The 25753-nt window shown below is 43.6% G+C and overlaps 1 protein-coding gene across 1 annotated transcript; it reads right to left on the reverse strand.

Moving 5' to 3' along the window:
• Nucleotides 1–1621: 1621 nt before the first annotated feature.
• On the reverse strand, nucleotides 1622–13556 carry TYRP1 (tyrosinase related protein 1). The gene is made up of 8 exons (XM_083420923.1): nucleotides 13308–13556; nucleotides 12127–12601; nucleotides 9200–9522; nucleotides 8756–8960; nucleotides 6873–7040; nucleotides 5098–5277; nucleotides 3336–3482; nucleotides 1622–2062 (listed from the first exon to the last, which is right to left on the reverse strand). The coding sequence occupies exons 2-8, from the start codon at nucleotides 12488–12490 to the stop codon at nucleotides 1857–1859; spliced, it is 1593 nt and encodes a 530-aa protein (XP_083277049.1). The 5' UTR covers nucleotides 12491–12601; nucleotides 13308–13556; the 3' UTR covers nucleotides 1622–1856.
• Between the last annotated feature and the right edge of the window lie 12197 nt (nucleotides 13557–25753).

The following is a 25753-nucleotide window of genomic DNA, read 5'->3' on the forward strand; positions in this document are numbered from 1 at the left end:
TGGCTGCCATCTAATCATACAGTTGGAAGGTACCACAAGAGTCATTTGGTCCAACTCCCTGCAATGCAGAGATCTTTTGCCCAACCTAGGGCTTGAACCCATGACTCTGAGATTAAAAATTTCATGCTCTACCAACTGAGCTCTATCGTGTGTTTGGGTAGGAGGTCTGAAAATTTCCACATTTGGAGTAGGAGAACTGAAAATTTGCACATTTTTATTTTAGGGTTGAAACTAAAAGGTAAAGGTACCCCTGCCCGTACGGGCCAGTCTTGACAGACTCTAGGGTTGTGCGCTCATCTCACTCTATAGGCCGGGAGCCAGCGCTGTCCGGAGACACTTCTGGGTCACATGGCCAGCGTGACAAGCTGCATCTGGCGAGCCAGAGCCGCACACAGAAACGCCGTTTACCTTCCCGCTAGTAAGCAGTCCCTATTTATCTACTTGCACCCGGGGGTGCTTTCGAACTGCTAGGTTGGCAGGCGCTGGGACCGAACAACGGGAGCGCACCCCGTCACGGGGATTCGAACCACCGACCTTTCGATCGGCAAGCCCTAGGCACTGAGGCTTTTACCCACAGCGCCACCCACATCCTACTGTTTGAGAAATGTGTAAATGTTATTTTTTTAGGGGGGACCCTTCATGGTGTATTCTCCACCCCAGCCCCCAGCAAATTCTTAAGCACCAACCTTTCACCTATGTGCCACTGCTTCTGTGCCATCTTAAAGGTAAAGGGACCCCTGACCATTAGGTCCAGTCGTGACCGACTCTGGGGTTGCGGCGCTCATCTCGCTTTATTGGCCGAGGGAGCTGGTGTACAGCGTCCGGGTCATGTGGCCAGCATGACTAAGCCACTTCTGGTGAACCAGAGCAGCACACTGAAACACCGTTTACCTTCCTGCTGGAGCGGTACCTATTTATCTACTTGCACTTTGACGTGCTTTCGAACTGCTAGGTTGGCAGGAGCAGGAACCGAGCAACGGGAGCTCACCCCGTCGCAGGGATTCGAACCGCCGACCTTCTGATTGGCAAGTCCTAGGCTCTGTGGTTTAACCCATGGTGCCACCCACGTCCCACCACTCTGTGCTATCTTAGGCATTTACAATTCATCCTTTCACCTATGTGCCCCTGATTCTGTGCCATTGTTGGCATTTACAATTCACGGAGTGGGTACGATTACATCACAATGATATATAGCCAATATAGCCAATAAGAATTAATTACAAGCTGATTTCACTTGAGGGAAACTAAGCCAGTTTTGAATGGAAGCAATGCTTTCTAGATTGGTCACATGGGTGATCTTGGCCAATCAAGAATCACTGTGGACGAACGAAGTCCACTGTGGAGAACATTTTATAGACAAGGGAACACTTTTGTCTCCTTTTCAATTAATCCACAACAAATTGTTGAAAGACTGGGTCCTTTTAGAAGATGCTGAAAATATTTGGAAAAGCCATCCTCTCTTTTCAGCTTAATTCTGCCTATGCAGAGGCAAAGAATTAGAATGATGATGATGATGATGAAGAAGAAGAAGAAGAAGAAGAAGAAAGCTAAATGGAAGAAGCTGCAATTAATAAGCTACAACTCAGCTACTAGCGGAAAATGTTCATCATCAGACTCTGACAATATGGAAGTACAGGACGTTTATTTCATAGGTAGGTGGCTAAGGAGTGAAGCGAATGAACTTGAGGGAAATTTTGAGCCAGTCTAACACAAAAAGACACATTACTGACACAAGTGACTCAAGATTTCCCTGGCGAGATGAAATCTAAGGAAGGCTTTGCCACTCTTCATGTTCTTTATTGTGAATCAGATCAGAAAGAGCAAATGCTACAGAGTGCAGATAAACTGCTGACACTTCACACCATGGAGTGGCTTGGGGTTGGTATGCTATCATAATCGTCGGAGTAGGTCTGGTACTGGTCCGTGAGAAGCGGCTGATGAAGATCATCCTTGTTTCTCCTGGCACGGACGATGCATGTGGCAGCAGCGAATATAATTGCAACTAGGATCAAGGCAGTGACAATGGCAATAGTGATGATTTCCGTGACTTGGAGAGCCCGAGCTAGAAAGAAACAGAAGGAAGGGCACACAGGGTTAAAGTCTTGAGTGATGTAGACGGAGAGGGTCAGGGGGGTCATGGCCCTGGTGCAGATTTGTGAAAGGGTGTGAGGGGGTGCAAGCAGGCCCCCTCACACCAGGCCCCCTCAATCTTCTAATTCACACCTGGGCTGGGGAAGCACATTTCCCCCCTTGTGGATGGTGAAGGTACATCTGCACATGACCCACCCCTGGGCCAGTCAAGGGAGACGGAGGGTGCTGCTGCCACCCACCAAGGAGAGGCAAGAGGCTCTGGTAGCCGCTGCCTCCTTTGCAAATGGGGTGCCTCAGCCCTCAGATCTGCCCTCATCGAGGGGCGGCTTTGAGCCTCTTTCGCCCTCACCTCACCCGCCGCTGACTCAGACTGCACGCCCCGGATGCTGAGAATCCCCGCTACATCCCTGGATGTAGCTAAAAGTCTAATCCATCTGAATATTCTTTTTAGAGAGTATCAATAATAACAAGTTCCAGTCATTTCAAGTTGCTGTTGATTGCAGCTTTAAAAATGTTTTATGCATTTCTTTCTTTTACTTTAACTCATTGTAATAGTCTTAATAAAATTATTATTATTATTATTATTATTATTATTATTATTATTATTAAAGTACTTCTTTCTGTCTAATACGAAGTTCCACAGCAATTCAAGAACTGTGTGATGGTGGGTTTCTGAGGGACTTAATTCAACTCATGCAACCTGAATTATTTCCTCTGTAAATCAGAACAGGGAAACTTCTTTTTTAATAGACTATCATTAGGCTATGTATTCAGAATTTGTGCATTAATATATCCAAACTGACCTTCCTTAGAAAAGAGCATGAATTATTTCTGAATTGTAAACATGGGGAAAGCAAGGGCAAACTAAGGAACCAATCTACTCCTCTGATAGTGTCTTTTTGGATCATGCTTGTTTTTTATTGCTTTCTTTGCTCCATTGACTCAGTTGTTGAATCCTGAATATTCAGTGTTATCATTTGATGATACCAAAAATGTGCATTTCCCCCTCAATGTTTCTTTGTTCATTAAAGCAGGTGAAGCAAACTAAATAGACTGAAAAACCAGTGATTTCTGTTAGGCTTCAAATTAGATACAGTTCAAGTTTAAGCAGCCGTGAAAAGGAGCACAGCCCTTAATAGCTATTTCATGCACATAATATTTGTAAATAGTAAATCAACATTTGAACCACTTGAACAGAAAGAAGAAAGAGTTATGTAATGAAAAGGAGAGGCTTAATAACTTACTTGGCCACTGAACTTCATAACTGTATCCCAGATTTCCTGGTGCTGTAACAAACATCTCATTGTTGGCCACGGGGGGCCAGAATGGTACCATGTTGTACCGTCTGTTATGTCCAATGGGGGCATTCTCTAGTGGGTAGATCGAGATATCTAAAGGGGGGAAAATGTTTTGCTTGTTCAGTTTCAGAAACTTGGTAAAGATAACAAAATTCACATGGAGTCTTTGTGGCCACTCCCAGATTACAAACAATTAGGGTGCCTCCAGACTGTCAATATTTTGCAATAGGGATTTTAAGTGCATACCAGAACTGTAGATTTGTGCCATTAGAGTTGGTTGAAGTGTTTTGTTGCCCTAGCAGAACAAAAGCATTTCTACACCCAAGTTTTTGCAGCTTGGAAAGCGAGGGGGAATGAAAAGTGTGGGATGAATGAATGATTAATGGGAAGACGATGAAACAGTCCACAAGCAGAGCGAAGCTCTTTACACTTCTCTCTTGTTCATAATGAAAGGGAGAGGTTGTCCAGTCCTGGCATTCAATGTACACTGGGCTGGTCATCTTTAAGGCAACGTGTTCAATGCTGGTGGGGTTAAGAAAATGCAAACAGGAACTGAGCAGGAAGAGCAAACAGTCTCTCATGCACTGTGGATTCTTGAGAGGCTATTTGCTGACACCATTCAGGAGTGCCATTAGAAGTACATTGGCACCCATAGGTGATGGGTTGGTGACCCTTCTCCCTGAGGCTTCCATGTCAGGTGACCAACAAATGTAATAAATAAGCAATCTGGGACATCCTTGCAGGGGACACCAGTGATGTCCTTCTAACCTCATTGTTACCCTCACAGAAGCAGAGGGAGGGCTCATGCCAAACATTTTCCCGTGACTTTTCATTGCAGGAGGTGCAGGAGGAGATCAGCAAAGGTGGACAAGCAATTGGTCAAGGATGTTTATCCATCAACAATTGACTTTCCTGATAAGCTTCTGAGCACCCTCAGAGTCAACCCCTGCAAATGCAGCCGAAAAACATACTCTGAAGCCCTGTATGTTTGCTTCTTCTCTGTTCTCCTTCCTTTTGCTCTTTCTTTGCCCAGAAACCCAGAGAGACTGGCTGCCTCCTGCCATGCCATCTGCTTTTCTTTTGTATTTGTTAGGGGAACATGACACGAACTTATGTGATTTTACAGCAGTAACAAACAGCTCTTTTGAACTTGCCAGAATTGCCACTTGACTTATTGTAAGACACGCACAAAAATGGCTAGAGGATTTTTTTTAAGACTATATGCAAATATATACCCTGTGACAGCAAGTACATTGTTTGATTTATCCTTTTCCCCTCTTCTTTTTTTGCAAGAGGGGTAGAGAATGAAGGGCAGCAGTGTGTGATTTGTGAATTTATGCAATTAGAAAAGAGTATGTAACTATTTCTGCTGTTCCGGTCAACTGACCTGGGAAAACTCCATTAAGATCTTGTGATCCCTGGGTGTAATTTATCCTGCATCATCAACCAAGACAATAGCTCCTTCTTTGGCTAAATATTATTCTGCTTCTGAAGACAGGAGTAAAAGGATGCGATTGTGCCCCTGATCCCCAAGCCCAGGCCTCTGAAAGGGCTGTGTTGTTGCAAGGGGATCATAGCAGCTTGTTTGTGCAAGTGGGAACAGAAGCCTGTCCTTTGCATCTCACCCACTTTGCTGAGTGGGACTCGGGCAGTGGGCAAATTGTTCTCTTTGCCTGAAGGTTAAATAATGTGAAGCACAAGAACTCACCAGGATTATGCCTTCTCAACCATTCGTCAAAAAGAGCGTCGGTGAATGTGTGCAGGAGGACAAAAATGGGATCATTTGGGGACAAATGGGTTTGCCCTCCCGTGCCGTTCAAAAACAGATGGGCCAGATTGTGAAGGCTACGTACGGCTGGATTGTACTTCCCCGAAGGGTCACTGTAACCTGCGCGTAAGAATAAAGAAGAGGTGTAAATTGGAAACAGCAGTGAGATTAAAGCAGCTGGTTATAATTCAGCTTGCCATGATTTTGGACCACTCTCTTGGCTTCTTTAAAGAAATGGCATTGCTCCTTGCATATCACAGACTCTTTCAAATGCACACGATTGCTATTTCCTCGGGACACTCAACTTTGAGATTAAATAATGATACTCTATGAATACAAAGTGATTTGCTTGCTTGTGGGTTTGTTGCGCAAGCAAAGTGGACTGTTGCACGTTGGTGGTGAAACACAAACACAAATCTGTCTTGCACTGAGCTACAGCGGCAGCTTCTGGGTCGGAATGGCAGCAAACATAATTGAAACCACCACGTGCATTTTCTAGCCGTCGACACAAGTGTCAAGATGTTCTTATGTATCCTAATGGGCCAGCTGTTCCTCCAGCTCCCCACATGTCTTTTCCTGAATGGCTGCCAGCAGATTGACTTTGGAGAAGGACCTTCTGCTTCAGGGAGCCCAGAAATTCTCAGCGCTGATTCTCCAGCACCACTAAACAAATTCTTGTAATGTCAGAATCTTGGTCATCAGAAGAACTGAAATAATTAGGTGGGGAATATTCTGCCTTCTTCTGCAGTGAGGCCAAGAGCTCAAACTGGGCTGAACAGAATTAAATGTTAAATTCTGCATTGGCTTTATATTTAAACAAATATAGTACAGCAATATTTCCCCGTGCATCTCTCTCTGTAAATGTCAGGGGAACATAAGAAACTGACTCACATATGACTAAGAACCTTGGTCCGTCCAGATCAGTACTATCTAGGTCAGAATGTAAGTCTTGCATTTAGGACAAGAACAAAAATACTTCAAGCAATGGATAAACATGATTGCTGCTCATGCATACTATTTGCCCCCGCAGCTAACATGCCCTGAAAGATCTGAAACATAAGGTACCTGTGTATGTGTGTGTGTTTGTAGCTGAAGTCAAGGATGTTGAAACTCCTTTGAACATATTTGCTAGCAATGAAATTATTTTTGTGATGGATCAGGGTTTCAGAATGAAAAACCTTGACTCCTATAAACCATTTAGCCATTTGGGGGGGGGGGGTACTTGGAGAAATTGGCAATAATACACTTCATTTGCTCTGTTTTTGTTCATTGAGGAAAAAAAGTGAAGTGGTAATTGATTTATGTTTTTCTGTTCATTTTTAAAGTGAAGGAATACTCATAATTGATTCAGTGTTGATCATTTGTTTTGCATCTTATGCATTTGCAATTTTATGATGTTTTTGCGATCACAATGAAACTGGCGTGATAGTTGGTGGTTTATAAATATTCTATAAATTAATGAAGGAAGGAATGAAATGTACATTATTATAACCTGTTCCAGTTTATGAAAACGTAAACGATACATCGGGATCCCCATTTCACCCAATCTGACTTCCAGATCTTGAGAATACTTTCCTCACATAATGATGTATTGGTATATTAAAAAAAGATGGTTTGCTAAATAACTTCACTACTTTTCACCCTGTGCAAACTCGGTGAGTATGGTGAGCTCCACGTCCCTCGGGTTTCAGACCTTTTATTTGAGAATTACTTGCCTTCCACTGCATTACGAAAGCTGTCTGTTGAATTTGAATAGAACGGAGGCGTATCGAACAATCCGACTTCTAAGCAAAGAGCAACATCCTGTGGCTCAGGCAGGCGCTGCACCATTGGGCGGGCAACATTTCCAGCAGGGTTTCGTCTAATTGGGCCTCCTTCTGTGCCTGGCGTATGAAGGAAGAGGAGGGAGCAGAAAGAGGGTGAGCTTTGATGTGTTTGCAGACTACAAAGCCTAGGAAAGAGAGGGTCAGACTCAGAGAAAACAGGCAATGTCTTTGGCTTTTGGCTAAGGACCACTCTGTGCACCGCTTGAATCGTTGCAAGGGACTTCTCAGTGGCAATACCATCAGACATGCATAAGAGAGCTGTAGCCTTGCTGCCTTGAAAATAGTTCTGCTGCAGTGAGAGCTAAGCTATTGATAATCATTGTCGGGTATCACAGTGAGAACTATGGCCATGCCAACCTATGCAACTGACCACGATGATCCCTGCTCAAAAGTTGCAGTCAATTGCAATCTTATATGCACACTTGCCTGGGAATAAGTGGCCCATCCAGTTCAGCATCCTATTCTCAAAGTGGCCAACCAGACACTCATCTGTCTGTCTGACTCTCTCTCTCTCTCTCTCTCTGCATGTGCCTGTAGGTTGGGGTAGGTATGGGATAGGAAGTTCCATTGCATGTGTGCAAATTATTCTGCACATGCATTGGATCCAACCCATGGTGGTAAAATCAGGTTCTGCTTGGGGCACTGGGAACTGGTGCTCAAGCAGAGAACCCCCAAGCTCCAAAATCAGTATAGTGTGAGAATTATGCTGACTCTCAACAATGACCAATAAAGGATTCTAGACTCTTTTACTGCTGATCTAAGATCATCCAAAGCATATATGGAACAATGAGCTATCCAAGGCAAGGTATCTTCAACTATTTCAGACCCAGGAACCACTTTTAACTCAAATATGTACCTATTTCTTAATAATTTACCACTTATTTGCATGGTGGTAGTGTTCCTGTTTTGATCCACCCTGGAACAGTCTGTGACCCAATGATGTGTCCCAACCCATCAGTTGAAGACCAACACCCTAGGCCACCATGTTCCATGGAAGCAAAGCATATGTATCTGTCAAGCATTTTCATATTTTTTTTGCTGCATCGACTATAAAACTCATCTAGTCAATATTTGCTTGGTGTGGTAGTCAATTTGGGGCAGGAAGGTGTGGAAAATGAAGATGGCAGGAAATTGATTAGGCTCATGTATCTTGGTGGGTGATGGGCATTTCCTGACACCCATCACACAGGGTTGTGGGAGCCATAGGCAGCATGCAGGGTACCTTTGAGGCTGATCTGCAACACCTGGTCAGAGTTGGAGGGGCTCAGGAATGGATGGGACAGGAGCACATCCCTATTGGTTTTAATGATGCAGCTCAGATAAGGAGGAAAGGAGAAACTGCCTCTTGTCTTAGGCAGAGGTTGGCTTACCAGCCACAGTTAACTTGATTAGTTTTTGGTGGGCTTCCTGTACTCTTATTTACACTTTGTAAATAATAAAATACAACTCTAGTGCAACTGTCCCTTTCTCCTGTTAGGGGAGCACAACTGGTTTGGTGACACTCGGAGCAAAGCCTCGGGGTGCAACAGCAGACACCACAACGATAATCTAGAAAGGATTGCAAGAGGCAGGAGGAGTGCTGAATTTTGGCATTGCTGAAACTTGAGGCCCCAAGATCCACCACTGCTCCTGTCTTCCCTCTTTGTTTCCAGTTCTGGCCATCAAAGGAAGAAGACGAGGAGGCAAAATGGCCTGGAATCTGTGAAAATATTAGCTCTTTGGGGGCCAGGGGCCTAGCAACAACAAAGTATACCCAAAGAACACAGACTTACTGTTGCAAATGGTACCCAGAGTGTCGTAGTCGTCAATCTCCTCACACAAAACACGCCACTGAGAGAAGATTGAGTTTTGGCTTATCAGAGTGGTGTCAAAATTGCTTCTTGCTCCCATGAGGTCATCTGTGCAAATGTCACAAGTGTTTCTACCTGTTGCGAAGTTCCAGTAGGGGAGGGCAAAGAAAGGATCCTGTAGCATGTCCTGATGAGATGAACAATAACAACAACCTGGGTTAATAGTGAGCTACATTGGGCTGCAGGTAAAAAACAGATGAAATCCTGAGCTTGTTAAATCATGACATTTCTTCCTATGATGCCAGTCTAGTAATGTTTCACTATGTGGATGGGAATGGGGATGAGGTTCCTTAAAGGGAGACATTTTGGAACGTGTTCACACCTTGACTTGTTAGCATAGCATGTGCATCACAGAAAGGCCATTACCTGCAAGTCTCTCTCCAACTGTAGTAGATGGTATCTATGCCAGGTGAGAAAAGCTGGTCCTTCATGGGAGAAATCTATTCCACCAAAGCTCTGCTGCCCTGGTCCAAGAAATGTCTTTCTGACAGAGTAATAATGGGACCACACAAAATAATTATAAATGGTCACATTTTCAAATTGTGGTGTATTGCCATCAGGGCCCAATATCTCCTCACGTCTCCTTGTGGCTATCACAATGTCAGGGTGAATTGTATTCTTGGCCTGTTGCAATGCTCTTAGGAAGCGATTCCTTTCTTCATTACTCAGATCCAGAAGGTTTCTTCTGACTAAAGGTTAAAAATACATCATATTATGGATTAAAGGGAAATATAAATAGGAAACCAATAATTTATGCCTATCAGTTGCCAATATAAAAAGGAATATCCATGAAGCCCAAGCCTTCAGAATCAGAACTTGGCTTCTCCAGCATGATGTGATTGTTGTATTTTATTCAGGAATAAATACAGGAGTTAAATCCAAAGTTTTCTCTTAATCTTCCATTATGGATTTCAAGATTTGGGAATTGGAACTCTAAGAAGAGATGGAGATTCCATTGCAAAAGCAAATAGTAACTTCTGATTATCTATAATTCTATAATATTTCAAGGACAGTGTCCATATTTACACAGTGGAGCTTCATTCCTATCCAGGAATTACCTTAAGCAAACTGTAGGAACCAGGGACATGTCAAGCATTTGTTTAGTGCACACACAAATTTCACCACGATTCCTCTGCTGATGTGGACTATGGGCAGATACAGAGAGTCTCTTTCTGCACACATAACTCAACACCGGAATCCCTTTTGCTGACAATTCAAACAGACACAAACACAGGTATGGATGTCTTGAGTAGCAGAAAGTTACATGAATATGGCTAGCGCATAACTCTTGGTCATTCACAGTGCAGATGGTGCAGATGTGCATTTGTCAGTGCCAGTAGATTTCTATGTATCACAGACCACTCAGCTGTTTCCTCCTCGGGTTATTAGTTATATTTGTATCCTGTGAGCCAGAATTTATTAATCTTACAGGAATTCAAAAGACATGGGACACCTAAAGGTTTGCTTTCACACACTGGCCTGCCACCAGGTGTTACACATGCATAATATGAACCAGCCCCAAACGCTGAGTTTTGTTATGATAATATAATGGTTTGAGCTAAAGAAAAACAATCAATCGAGTTGCGATAAATACCAATTACCATAACTGGTGGCAGCGACTGTGGCCTGGTGTGGTTGCTGGGGAACGAGGGAGGGCTGCATTGGCCTCGGTCGGCTACAGCAGTTGGCAGGATTGCCCACCCAAATTTTAAATTTGATCGGGTCAATTAGGGTACTGGTGAGTGGGTGGTGCTCTGGTGGTGGACTGGCAGGGCCAGTCTTCTGTGGGGTCCACCAGCCAGGCATAAAAGCTGGCTGCACCTCCAGCAGGCAGCACAGTTGGGATATATTGCATTTCAGTGCAAAATATCTATTCAGAAATCATAGAATTGTAGAGTCTGAAGGGACCCAAGCGTCATCTAGTCCACCCCCCTGCAGTGCAGGAATCTCACCTAAAGCATCTATGACAGATGGCCAGCCAATCTCTGCTTAAAAACCTCCATGGAAGGGGAGATCAAATGAACGTACCACGCAGCTTGCTGCTGTACATGTGAATCTGGGAACTGCAATCTTTTTACTATATCTCTCAGGGGCTTTTTTTCAGCCGGAGCTCACCAGAACTCAGTTCTGGCATCTCTCAGGTGGACACCATTGCCATTTTAAGAGAACAAGGGAAGCGTTCATGGTGAGTTCCGGCACCTCTTTTGCCAGAAAAATAGCACTGATGTCTCTAACGCTGGCAACAACAAGATAATGGGACATCTCTGCCCTCTTCTTAAAACCATTCCATTAGAATAGTGTAGCATCTCTTACTGATGTCTTCCCTGGATACCCCCCTCAGATTGGAATAATACCTGTTGCTGCCACTCCTTCAAGGTGAACTCTTGGTGAAGGTGGTAAACCCACATGGCAATCCAAATAGCACCCCATTTCATTACTGAATTCTTAATTTGTAGATGACACCAAACTGGGAGCGGTAGTTAATGCTGCAGATGACAGAATCAGGATTCAAGATGATTTTAACAGATTGGAGATTCCAACTTAGACATGAAGAAGAACTTTCTGATGGTAAGAGCTGTTTGACAGCGGAATGGACTCTCTTGGACAGTGGTAGACTCTTCTTCCTTGGAGGATTTTAAATAGAGGTTGGATGGCCATCTGTCATGGATGCTTTAGTTGAGATTCCTGTATTGCATGGGGTTGGAATAGATCACTCTTGGGATCCCTTCCAACTATTCTATTCTATTCTATTCTATTCTATTCTATTCTATTCTATTCTATTGCCTCTGTTGTATTTCCTTCCCTCATCCCACCCAGGATGTTTGCTAATACAGAAGAAAGAGAAAGGTATGGTGCTATTAAGCAAAGCAATGAATTTGGCCCCATAATCGCCAATCTAGACATTATAATGCATACCTTTCCAAAAGGTTGTTTATGCTAATTTTAATTCTTTTATATTCTGATTTAGGTTGCAAATCCAACACACACTTGCCTAGGAGTATGGTCTACTAAAGACAATAAGACTTAATTCCGAGTAGGGAGTTATTGCATTCTAAGAAACTGAAAACTTCTGCTGCGAAGAAAATCTTGAGAGGCAGATGCCAAAGCATTTGAAATGCAGTGTTATTTCATTTGCGAGCTCACAGATGTTCTGAAAACTGAATCATTATGGAGGATCAATTTTTCAGAGAAATATCAGCCTAAGCTACTGAAAAGGCTGAAACCATCAGAAAAGGGGGACACCTCTGTGCCAAAACACACAAATATTGCCTCCTTCTTGTTATTGTCTTTACCTATTTGTGTCTGCTGATCACAGGCAGGTCCACTCCAGCCAGCTCGACAGGCTCCACAGTTGTATCCAGAGAAATTCCTGTTGCACTGGCAGGTTCGGTTGAAGAAGCGCAGAGGCCATTGTTCACGGTCATCTCGCCCATCGTGCATGTACTGGGGTCCATGGGGTCTGGAATCGGCTGTCACTTGTACACACTGCCCCCTTCCAGAAGATGACCCACACCTGTCTGAACCAGGAACCACCACTGGAGACAGGTCTGGGCAGCATTCCCCTCTTGTCAGCGCATCAACAGTAGCACATTGCCTGGGGAACTGAGCACTAATTTCTCTGAGCAGGGCGAAGAGAAGCAATATGGATAGATGCATAGTGATGGTCCAAATTCAACAATAAAAACAGTAAATAGATCTAAGTCAGTGTCCTTTCTTGTGAGCCAAGATGCAGTGAACTCACTTCTTTTCCGTATAGCGATGAAAACTCTAAAATGGAAGAAACAAAAATGAAAGAGGGCATCGAAATGCTGTAGAGCAGGTATCTTCAAGCTTTTCAGACCCACGACACACTTTTCACCCGTACATTTGGGGGCCCTTTCTTAATCTTTTGCCCTATATTTGCTTGGTGTAGACGATGTTCCTTCACAAATGGAAAGAAACCTCCTTATTTGCTTTTGAGGGTTTGCATTTTTGAGGGAGAGGTTAGCGCAATTGTCTTTTGGATCGCTGCATCGTCATCATCAATCATAATCATAAGCAGCAATCAGTGTCACTACTTCGGAGTACTTAGAGCATGTCCTGCCTCACTGGACGTATAGGCTAATCCCCTTTACCTGGGAGTAAGCCCCTGCAAAATCATTAGGACTCATTTCTGAGTACACAAGGATTGCAGTTTAAATTGCTTCATACGAGAACCATTTTAATTCAGATATTTCTGTCCACATCCCTCTAACCCAACCCTTTGCTCAACCAAAACAATTATGGGTTTCCCATTCAAGAAAGTGGGGAAGTTTTCCATGCACTGATTATTAGAATACTCCAGTCAGCCAGCTGCTTGCAAGAGATCATTCTACATTCCTGCTCTAGCAGATGCATCTCCAAACTGCCCTTCATCCCCAAATCCCACAAATTTGTTCCTATACACATCAGCATTTTATCACTTTGTTGACAACAAAACAATCTTAATACATACTTTTTTCCAGAAGATCTCTCTGCTTTGTTATCTTCTTTATTGGTTAATTGTTTTTTTTCCTTCTTGGCTGATTGTACTTTTAGGTTGCGGTTCTTGCTGCAGCTGCTGCCCTAAACCAAGCCGAACTATTTTGTTTTGGATTTCTGTCTGCTTTCTAATCCCAGCCTTGCCAACAATTTGGTTTGGCGTGACCCTCTCTCTCTCTCTTTCTTGCTCCTCTTAATCCCTTTCTACTTCAATGAGCTTCCCCGGATAAGTACTCTGGCAGCACATGATTCCTTTCATGCGGATCTCCTTGTGATTTTACACGTTTTAGGAAAGGTCAGGGGCAAGTAATTGCAATGAAAACAGAGAGCCCACAACCAAAGGAGCTTTCTTTATTCTGTGTGCAAAGGAAGGGCCACAGGGAGATTTTTTGGGGAAGGGAGAATGAAGCAAAGGCATATCACACACCACAGAAGGAGGAAGAAGCTATTTGGAAAACAAAGGGCTTCAATTTCACACAAGGAACCAAATCCTCTGAAGTCAACTGCTTTCTGGTGATGCCACAGCCAACTCTTCTACAGTTGATCAGCACATGGCTAATGGTTCCAACAAGCATGTTGGCCAACAAGGCAGATGCCATGGCCAACAAATAAATAAATAAGTTTTCGACAAATATTAGGCATGGGTCAAATGTCTCTCACATGTAGAGTTACCTTGACAAAAACAACAACAATTTTTTTGTTTTGGGCAGCTCCCAACATAATATTAAAAACACAACAAAACATCAAATATTAAAAACTTCCCAATACAGGGCTGCCTTTAGATGTCTTCTAAAAGTCAGATACTGTAATTGTTTATTTCCTTGACATCTGATGGGATGGTGTTCCACAGAGCGGGAGCCACTACCGAGAAGGCCCTCTGCCTGGTTCCCTGTAACCCCACTTTTCACACTGAGGGAACCGCCAGAAGGCTCTTGGAGCTGGACTTCAGTGTCCAGGTTGAACAATGGGGGTGGAGATGCTCCTTCAGGTATACTGGGCCGAGGCCATTTAGGGCTTTAAAGGTCAGCACCAATGCTTTGATTTGTGTTTGGAGCCAATGTAGATCTTTCAGGACCAGTGTTATATGGTCTTGGTGGCCACGCCCAGTCACCAGTCTAACTACCACATTCTGTGGATTAATTGTAGTTTGACCAACAAATGACATGAAAGGAAATGTTAGGGCAGATCTATACCATACACAGCAGGGACGCGGGTGGCACTGTGGTCTAAACCACAGAGCCTAGGGCTTACTGATCAGAAGGTCGGCAGTTTGAATCCCTGCGACAGGGTGAGCTCCCGTTGCTCGGTCCCAGCTCCTGCCAACCTAGCAGTTTGAAAGCACATCAAGTGCAAGTAGATAAATATGTACCGCTGTGGCGGGAAGGTAAACGGCATTTCTGTGTGCTGCTCTGGTTCACCAGAAGCGGCTTAGTCATGCTGGCCACATGACCCGGAAGCTGTACACCTGCTCCCTCGGCCAGTAAAGCGAGATGAGCGCCGCAATCCCAGAGTCGGCCATGACTGGACCTAATGGTCAGGGGTCCCTTTACTTTTACTTTATACCATACACTTAAATAATACCCAGTGTGCATTTAAAGCACAAAACTTGACACACATACACACACACACAAAAACACACACCTGGAAACTGTAGTTTGTTAAGGATACAATTCTGTGAGGAGGAAATGAAATGACAGTTCCCCTGATTCTTTGGTGTAAGTCAACTGTTTCAAATGTGCAATGGATGTACTTTAAATGCATGGTGGAAATCTCCCTTTGACTGACTATTAGGAAGAACTTCCTGGCAAAGATTGTTTGACCATAGAAAAGGCTGCTTTGGAAAGTGGTTGGCTGTCCTTCATAACAGGTTCAAGAGCATCGGCCAGCAGTTGGACTATATAACCCTTAAAGTTTCTTCCAACTGTATGATTCCACATCTTGTTCAACTCACGGGTACAAATGCTCGGACCTTAGACACCACCAGCACTAGGCACTCCTTGCCCCCTTCAGTCATGTATGGTATAGATCTGCCCTAATAATAATTTTGCTCCATTATCTGGGTAACTGCCCTTCTCAAATTTGAAGATGATTATCATAGCACTTTTGAATCATCTCTTGTCCAGGCTAAATATGCCAACTCGTTCAACTTCTCCTCATAGGACTTGATTGCCAAGCTCTTCCCAAATTTTGGTACCCACCTCCAAATATGGTCGAGTTTGTTCAAATCTTTTAAAAACAGTAGTACTCAGAACAGGGTACAAAGGTATTGTGCATTACAACAGTGTCGTTCCCCTCTTAAGTCAATAAATATCACATCTCACTTAGCCATGAAGTACCTGAGAATTCATTCCGGCAGGCACACTGTCTTTAAGGAGATGTTCACTTCTGATTTGGTGGTGGCAAATCAAGACCGCTTTAAATTTTATGACACCATATCATTGCTCTGTTACACTGAGAGGGCATGAAGGCCTTTCCAGGTGAATTCTCTTGCTCCTCAGGTATGAAACAGTGGTGGTTAGTAGAAGTGCCATTATTCTTAAGAAGCTGTGCTTTCTGATGGGCAATACTGAGATTCTGGGATGTTACATTTTCTACTCCTGATACTATAGTTATTGCAGATGAAGTGCTGTGCTGACATAGTTTGTGATAGTTCGATAGGCAGTGTTTATTTTTTTTTTTTGGGGGGGGGGGAATGCAGAGGTACGCATGTTGTTTAGTCGTTCAGTCGTGTCCGACTCTTCATGACCCCATGGACCAGAGCACGCCAGGCACTCCTGTCTTCCACTGCCACCCGCAGTTTGGTCAGATTCATGTTTGTAGCTTCGAAAACACTGTCTAACCATCTCGTCCTCTGTCGTCCCCTTCTCCTTGTGCCCTCCATCTTTCCCAACATCAGGGTCTTTTCCAGTGAGTCTTCTCTTCTCATGAGGTGGCCAAAGTATTGGAGCCCCAGCTTCACGATCTGTCCTTCCAGTGGGCACTCAGGGTTGATTTCCTTAAGAATGGATCGGTTTGATCTTCCTGCAGTCCATGGGATTCTCAAGAGTTTCCTCCAGCACCATAATTCAAAAGCGTCAATTCTTCGGCGATCAAGGGGTACGCATACCCCTAAACAATTTGTGAATCTAAGTTTGGCCTCATTGAGGGGCAATATTTCAATATGAGAAGGAAAATGAGAGTAACCCTAAATGTGTTGGTTTTTTTAGGGGGGAAAAGCACTTTTGATAGGCACCTATTAGTTGATGCCCGTGGTAGTATCATAACTACCAGAACACAAATTCTATCTAGCTTACACTGGCATGTTTTTATAGGTGCTGGAAGCCACACAGAACGGCTGGGGAAACCCAGCCAGATGGGTAGGGAACAACAACAACAACAACAACCCCACTTCACTTTCCTCTTTTGATGTTTGTATTCTCTTCTTTTATAATTTGAATTTATAGCTTTCATGTCACCTTTTCCTGAACTTTTTCCTGACTATTGCCTTATCCAGCCTATTTTTATTTATTTATTACAAGGTGATTTCGTGTCTACTTCCTCTTTCAGTGGTAGGGATTAAACCTAATAAAGCAGTCGTGGAGATTGGGAAGGCTTTTATAAGGTCTGGAAATGCCCTAAATTTAAAATGTGGATAGGGATTTTTCAAAGCACGCAGCAGCTTCTGATCTTTGCTGGAGGTTGTAGGCTTTTTGAAGGGTTTTTTTGTAGGTTTGTTTGAAAATTCCAGCTTTCAAAAGGGCACCAGTTAACAGTTCTGAGATTACAGAACCGATAGCTCATTCACAATGCCCCAGTTTTCAAACAAAGGCTTTATTTAGAGTCTGTTCTCAGCCATTGTATGGCAGAGGAAAAGGCATATGATTAAAATAACATCCCCTTTCTTCATTCTGAGCTGATCTGCCACGGGCAACAGGATGATGGTTCGCTAGTGATCCGCACAAGACCAGATCTTCAGTAGGGCAACTACTGTCAAGTGGTTCATGAAAGAAAAGGTGCTTCCAGCTATTTCTAACTATCATGAATGACCTTGGGTTGGGCCAATATGGCGGCTTCTATCTGGGGCAATGGCTTGGGGGCTCTTGTCTACATGTGGGCTCAGGAGACATGCTTGTGATATAGGAGAAGGCACATGAGGTACCCTAGAAAACTAAACATTTTCAGAGATGGCAATCTTATGTTTTCTCAGCTTCTGCTGGCCTCCAGCTCTCATCAGCCTCAGCCACCACAGTCAATGGTCCAAGCCGATAAGAGTTGTAGTCCTACAACATTTGGAAGCTCACAGGTGAACCACCCCTGCTTTTCTGCTTGTAATAGGATAACCTGCAACATAACTGGCTGAGTGATGAGGAAGAGGAAAGCTCGGGGAATCTTAGCTGGAGATATGAAATGGGCTCTTGAATATGCTGGAATAAAATGCTTCTGGGAAACACACACAGAGTCAGTATTCCTTCTTTATTATTTTCGCAGAGGCCTCGGTATAAGCATGCAACTGGGGCCAATGCAAGTCATCTCCAGCCTACTGCTTAAATATTTCTATTACTGAACGATCTTTTAGCATATTTTTCTGCAGCTGCTCTTGAACCACTGAACAGGAACCCATCCATTACTAATAAACATAATCCTGATGATACCCTCTTGATAGGTTTCTGAAGGTAATCATTCCAATTTGCTAGCAAGTAGAATCCACCTGACAATTGATGCTGCACAAATATTTCTCATAAGTTGTAAATAATAATAATAATAATAATAATAATAATAATAATAATAAATAATATACTTTTATTATTTGTATGCCGTCCATCTGAATAGGCTGCCCCAGCCACTCTGGGCGACTCCCAACAGAGTAGTATCCCAACAGAGTATTATCCCAATGGAGAAATGGAAAAACAGCTTTGTTACGTGTATTTATTTGAAACATTTGTAAGCTGCCTGTCCAAGGCTCAGGTAAGATCCTCCCCCTATTGTGTGGGCAGGTGGTCCCTCCCCCTATCTGGCCTGATCACTTTGGCAATGCCTCCCCAGGTGGGATTGGGCAACTGGCTGAGGTAGGCTGAGACCTCCAGGTAATCCACCTGGGGAAGGCGAAGCCAAGCCTGTGCTAATGGGGCCTCATAGGGTCCAGGGGGCTGCGCACAACCACACAAAGGGTGCCCCCCATTTAATGTGGGAAGCAGTCATTACAGTAGCTGTTAAAACAGAAATCAAATCAACCCCCTCCCCCAAGAAAATAAAATGAACCTACAAGACAACTCTTAACAATCAGAGGGCCGAATGGAAAAGAGGTACCATTAGAACCCTTCCTAAAAGCCTCCAAAGAAGGAGTTCAGTAGTCCTTTGACTGTCACTGGAAAGTAGGGACACTTGGAGGGTACGCAAAGCAGCTGCTCTATCACTGTGCTATGGGGCCTCCTGTATAGTGTCTCCTTCTTTGTGGGACGTACATTTGGCTCCTTTAAACAGGCCTTAAAGACCTGCTTGTTTTAATCTGCTTTTTGCTGGAGTTGTTGCTTTTAATTTCAACTGTTGCTGTTATTTTACTGCTGGTTTCAGAGCAAATTTCTTTTCCATGTCATTTGTGATGAGCTTTCATTCCGTTTTTCGATACCCGCTTTATAGGGATTCGATGTGTGAACCGAGGTCTTTTTACTGCTAAAGGTGGAATGAAATATTTAAGTAAATCTTTTTTAAAAAATGCTTTGAAACTGTTTCTGAATGCAGACACACCTAATGACTTGATTTGTGGCCATAATGAATGCCTCCCTAAGTCCCTTTCACATAGATGGGCACAACTTCAACATCATAGATGGTTAGGAGAAGATTGGTCTGAAAGCCAGTCAGATTTAGGTCAGGTGTGAATTGATAATATGAACTGGCTTCCTTCCAACATGTGGCCTGGAGCTGAAGGAGAGAATCGAGAGACTGGGCAGCTCCTGGGACAATGCTTTGACAAAGTTAGCATGTGCCGGGCCTTCAGTTTCACGCTTGAGTTCATCTCCTCAGCGTAAGTGACTGGAGTCATGACTGCCTCACCACGCAGTGCATTAATGGGTTGAGACATATCTGGATTTCCTGAATGATGTATGATAGGTGACAAACTGGTGCCCACTGAGGCTTGAGGGAGACCTGGAAGAATATCGCAGCTAGGTGTAAATTAAAAGAAAGTGTCAGTTGTAGACACTTTGAAATAGTTCCAGAATAACAGCTGTCACCATTTTCCCCGGAGGCTCCGATTTCTATGATGTGAGTGCAAAGTGTTTCCTCGCTAGTTCGTAAGTTCTAAATGCTGACCCAACTGAAATTCAGTCACTAAACACCGGGATTTCAGCTTCCAGAGAAGCTATTCCATTCTCCCCTGCTTATAACTGAGCTTTAGACAATAAGCACAGAGGTAAGTTTCCTAATTAGAAGCGATTGCTAGTTTTGAAACCATCTAAAGATTAGAGAACTGCCCTTTTACGTAAGACATGCTTGCTATATAATGTTATTGGTTTGAAAGGCTGGTATCTTAGCGGTGACTAAGACCTAATTTAAATGGGATTCTCATTGAAATGAGTGATGGGCAAAGCATAGACCTATGCAAGCATTACAGTTGGCTGACACTTCATTTCAATGCCAGTGTGCCAGTCTGTAAACTTGCAGTGGCAGACCCTCCAAGTGCCTCTATTTTCCAGGGATGTGCCTGATTTAATGAAGCTGTTCCAGTTTCTGATTTGATCCCCGAATGTCCTGCTTTTCCTTAGGACATCCCTATTTTCATTGGAGAAATGTTGGAGTCAACCGACCCCCTAAGCCATCTAAAGGCAATCCTGTACAGTAGCACCTCAGCTTACGTACCGTAACTCTCTGGGTACGTAAACTTCATGTTACAAAAGTGGCAAATGTGGAAGTATTGGACGGGGTTTTGCCATGCACGCATGCACAGAAGCGGTCTACCACCACGCACATGTACAGAACAGTGATCCTCGGGTTGTGGACCTCCGGAACGGATCCCATTCACAACCAGAGGTACCACTGTATAGGGAAGGTTTTTTTTTAAAGGTTTGTTATATTTTTATATATGTTGGAAGCTGATCTTATTTTATTTTATTCTTAGACAGATTTACAAAAAGAAAAAGAAAAAACACACACACACCGATAAATACATTTTAAAAAGGGGCAGGATTGGATGTGGACACACGACACATTTTTAAAAAATAAAAAGATCAAGAGTCATTGTGCTCTGCTGTGTGGGGCAGTCTGTGGGAGGCAGGGCTTGGCGTGATGAGTTCAAATGCTTCCAGCCTGAATGCGCACATGCCTTTTGATTTACTTCAGATTGTTGCCTCTTCATCTTTGCAAAAGTAACTTTAGAAATGAGGCCCAAACACACCCATTTCAAACAGCCAAGCCACCTAGATCTCAATACCGCTGAGGACACTACAGTTAGATCATCTGCAGGGCAGTTTTGTTCATCATTCAACTCAGAAGGGCTTCCTTCTGAAGATATCTGTTGCCGTTTTAGTCTTCATTTCTTTTTATACTTTATGTGTTCCATTTTTAAAAGAGGCGTCCTGGGAAGGTGGCTAGTTTCAGATTAGGTGTGAAACAGTCACAGCCTACCTGCCAAATTGGTCTGCTTCTCCTCATATTATTGGCTCCAATTTTAAACCTGTTTTTCCCCCCCTCTCTCTTTCTCTGCTGCTGCATGAGAAATCTACTGAAACAGCATGGGATCAGTTGCAACAGCAGGAGAGAACGTTTCCAAGTGCTCTTGGGAGCACCTGAGAGACAAAAATTGTAGCTAACGAAATGTTCAGAAGGAAGTGTGAATTTTAAATTGCTTTAAATGTACAGCTATTTTAAGAAAAGCTTGCGCTGTGGAAGAAATGGTGTGGTGTTTTTTTGTTTTTTTGTTAAGTGCTGTGTTTCATTTGTTTCCTAATAGCTAAAGCAATAAGAAAACTTAGTTTTCCATCAGAAGCAGCAAGTTGTTTTGGATATCTATCTTAAAACTGAACAAGGACAAATAAAAGAAAGTACTTCTTTACACAGCAAGCAGCTAAACTATGAAATTCATTCCCGCAGGGGGCTGGGATGTCCACCAACGTGTATGGCTCTAAAAGAGGACTGGAAAAAATCATGGAGGAGAAGGCCATACCTGTGGGTACCAGCCATGAAGTCTAGGTTGTACCTCCACTGCTGGGAGACAGGATGGCTCTGTATGCCATTTACTGGCAATCACAAGTCCAGCCCTCCTTGTCGGCTTCCCTAAGCATGTAGTTGGCCACTGAGAACAACATGCTGGGCTGGATGAGCCTTTGGCCTGATCCAGCTGTGCTCTTCTTTTGTTCTTAGGATTCTTTGAGTCCAAGTTTTCTCCTGGCACCCCTCCTCTTTCAGCCTGCCAATCTTAGAACTTTGACATTGGTAGGGCAGTCATTGGATGTTTCAGCTGTGGTAAGGAGAAGGCATCTGGCATCAGATTTCCATCTTTGAGGTCAGAGCTCTCTTTCCATCCCCAGAGACAGAGAACTGGTGGTCCTTATAGCCCCCAAAACACCCTCAAAGGGACCATTGGACTGCAGGATCCTACATCTTTTTCCAAGAGGTTCTTCAGAGATGGCTGGTTGACTGCTGGTTGGGGCCATTAATCTCTTTAAGTCAATGTTGAAGTCAGTGGCGACACTACTGAATGAGTCTCCCCTGAAACTGATCCCATGCTGTTTCAGTAGATTTCTCATGCAGCAACAGAGAGAAAGAGAGAAACAGGTTTAAAATTGGAGCCAATAATATGAGGAGAGGCAGACCAATTTGGCAGGTAGGCTGTGATTGTTTCACACCTAATCTGAAACTAGCCACCTTCCCAGGACACCTCTTTTAAAAAGCATTTCCTGGCCCCTCTTTTTGAATGCTTGCCCCATTCTCAATAGTCAACTTTTTTGCAATTCAGCATAACTGAATTTGTCTTCCAAAAGTCAGGTGGGACAGCTGGCTCCTTTTTTCAAGAACTGTTTCCCCACCATGGACAATCTCTGGGCATTAAACAATTGTGAAACTTTATGAAGAACCTATGCTTTGAGTTCTCTTCCTCCTTTTCGTTTGCTGTATCTTGTGCAAGGGGCCATATTATGTGTGTTCTTATCTCAGTTTTAGAACAGCACCCAGAAAACCTTAGGCAGTAATAACAACAACACTGGCAACAATAATACAAAAATGCTGGGTGACGGCAGGGAGCAAATTATAGAAAAGAAATTGCTTTCAGGCTGTGCTGTTTAGGAACCTGAAGTAAAAGCAAGCTGTTTCTCCTAAAGATCACAAAATATTATGGACAGTCTTGCTGGGTCAGACTGAGGTTCATACATGTATAGATCAGCTTTCTGATGACCACAAATATCGTGTTTCAGAACCCTTCAGCCCAACGGAAACGGAATATGTGTAGCATATATAGCACAGCACCGTAGCCATTTCAACAGCTCTCGGTTGATACCAGCAAAGCTCCAGATTCAAATCCCACTCTTTCATGTTGAGAGTCAGCCTGCATGCCCTCCGACATTTCTCAGATGAAAATAGGGACGTCCCATTCCATAACGATAATTTTACTATTTAAAACCTCACACATCTTATTGGGTTGCCCCAGCACTCTGGGCAGCTTCTAACATATATAAAAACAAAACAAAACATTACACATTAAAATAAAAACTTCACTATACAGGATTGCCTTCAGACGGCTCAGGGGTTGGATAACTCCATACCCGCCAATATTTCTCCAATGAAAATAGGGGCATCCTAAGGAAAAGTGGGACATTCTGGGATCAAATCAGAAACTGGGACAGCTTCTCTAAATCAGAGATGTCTCTGTAAAATAGAAGCACTTGGAGAGTCTGACACTGGACCTCTGATGGTGCCGCAGCAGGGTGCAGTCGCAATTACATAGGACCAATTGCAATTACGCAAATTGAATGACGTACAAAATGGATTTTCTGAAACCACTTTTTCTGTTTCTCAAACCACCTTTGCCCATCTGCTGATTTCCGGATGACCCTCTCTTCATGTTCTGTAACAATAGTGAAACTGTAACTAATTTGGTCAAGAAATACCAGGAATTATATGTGCATATCCCAGAGCAAATTCCTTGGAACAAACTTTTCATTTTATCCACAGTCATATGCTTCTACATCATCCCACTTTGGTCAAAGTGGTGATGACTTTGAGCCTTTTTGTATCATTCAGATGCAAGGAAATTCTTGTTTCAATACTGTTGTTTTTTTTTTGTATTTTATACTGTAACTGAAACACACCGGAATCAAAAGTGTAATCCTCTCAACCCATACTAACAAAGGCTTTAGTCTAAAACCCAGTGGGGGTGGGGTCACTGTAATTTATATGAATTCTAAAATACATAGGTTGTAGACTGAACACATGCTATCTAGACCAGTGGTTTAAACACTATGCTATGATCCCTTGAAAAGTACTTCAGTGAGAAGCTGAGTATTGGAAGGCAAGCTTTCCAACCAATCGCTTGGCCTCCTATACAAATCTCCTCTGGGAGCAGCATGGAAACATTGGTGGTATTCTAAGGTGCATTCTCAACTCATATGGGCTTTCTGAGGAGGAAGGGTAGAATATAATTTCAATAAATAAATAAAAATATGGGGTGACAGGGAAGCATGAGGTCCAACCAGTGTCTTTTGTGAACCAAGTGTGCATCCAACCAAGAATCCTTTGCAAGGTGTAGGGTTCGAGTGGCAAAGGTATATGGAACATGTTCTCTGAAGGTAGCGATTTTGAGTCATAAAACAGGGGAACAACAGGCTGAGCTGGGGGGGGGCATAATATAAGGAGGGTGGGAGGAGGGAAACAGGAGTGAATGACACTTGAAAGAATGCAAATGATCAAATCCATGACCTCTCAAACTGATGTAGACCCATGATTTCCTAGAGAGTGCATGATGGTATATAAAGGTAAAGGACCCCTGGACGGTTAAGTCCAGTCAAAGGTGACTATGGGGTTGTAGCACTCATCTCGCTTTCGGGCTGAGGGAGCTGGTGTTTGTCTACAGACAGCTTTCTGGGTCATGTGGCCAACATGACTAAACCGCTTCTGGCGCAACGGGACACCGTGACAGAAACCAGAGTGCACGGAAGTGCCATTTACCTTCTGCCGCAGTGGTACCTATTTATCCACTTGCATTGTTCTGCTTTCAAACTGCTAGGTTGGCAGGAGCTGGGACATAGAAACGGGAGCTCACCCTGTCACGGGGATTCGAACCGGCAACCTTCCGATCGGCAAGCCCAAGAGGCTCAGTGGTTTAGACCACAGCACCACCCTTGGTATATAAAAAGCAAAGAGAGCTCTGTTGATTCGCATGAGAAAAAAACATGCATACAACAAAACTTCATGGTCAGGCAAGACCAGTTGGAATAACCTACATTTTGTAAAATGGTGAGCAAGTAACTGAGTTCTCTAAAACCCTTTATCGCGCTAGATGCCAAAGTGTGTGCACATAGGGAGAATTAAGCTGCTTAGTGCAGCCTTGCAAACACAGCCTGGACTCCCACTCAATTGGTTCCATTCTCTCCTTAACACCTTCACTGAAATGTCTTCACAACCCACAATCCTTCCCTTATTAAACATGGATTAAGAGGGCTTTTATTTCGGTAGCAGGTTGTCAAGAGGCGCTATTTAAAGCCCATAGCACTCGCAGCCTTCCCAGGAATGGATGCTTCCATCTTTGGCATTGGTGACGTGAGTTAATGTGCCCGAAAGCCAGAGCACAATTTATCCCACCTGATTACCAGCAACTGGTCTCCAGAGGCATGCTTGTAGAACATTGCTCTACAAGAACATCACTAGGTCCTCTGCTGGAGCTATCAGTGACCACAAAACCAGGGCTGGCCTTAAGGGCTGGGAGAGCTGGGTGGTTGCCCTGGGCACCGAGCTGAGCAGGGTGCCAAATTAAGCTCAGTGGCTGTGTATTTTATTTTAATTTTTTGCGTGTGCTAAAAGAAAGAACATTTTAAAAGTACATTTTTCCAGAATAGAAGCTGCATAATGGCAGTGTTGGGTGATTGCATGCCCCCAAATCCTAAACCCCCCCACATTAACTATGGGCTTTTACCCATACCCATACTCTTCAACATTTTTCTGATGAAAATAGGGACATTCTATTCAAGAAGAAGAAGAAGAATTGCTAGCATTTATACCCCACTCATCATATTCCATAATCATCATCATTTTATGATGTCCAGCTCCGAGGGCCTTCTGGCGGTTCCCTCCCTGCGAGAAGTGAAGTTGCAGGGAACCAGGCACAGGGCCTTCTCGGTAGTGGTGCCTGCCCTGTGGAACGCCCTCCTATCAGATGTCAAGGAAATAAACAACTATCGGACTTTTAGAAGACATCTGAAGGTAGCCTGGTTTAGGGAGATTTTTAATGTTTGATCT

This window comes from Podarcis tiliguerta (genome assembly GCF_965153285.1).
Source record: "Podarcis tiliguerta genome assembly, chromosome: 17".
NCBI classification, from domain to species: Eukaryota; Metazoa; Chordata; class Lepidosauria; order Squamata; family Lacertidae; genus Podarcis; species Podarcis tiliguerta.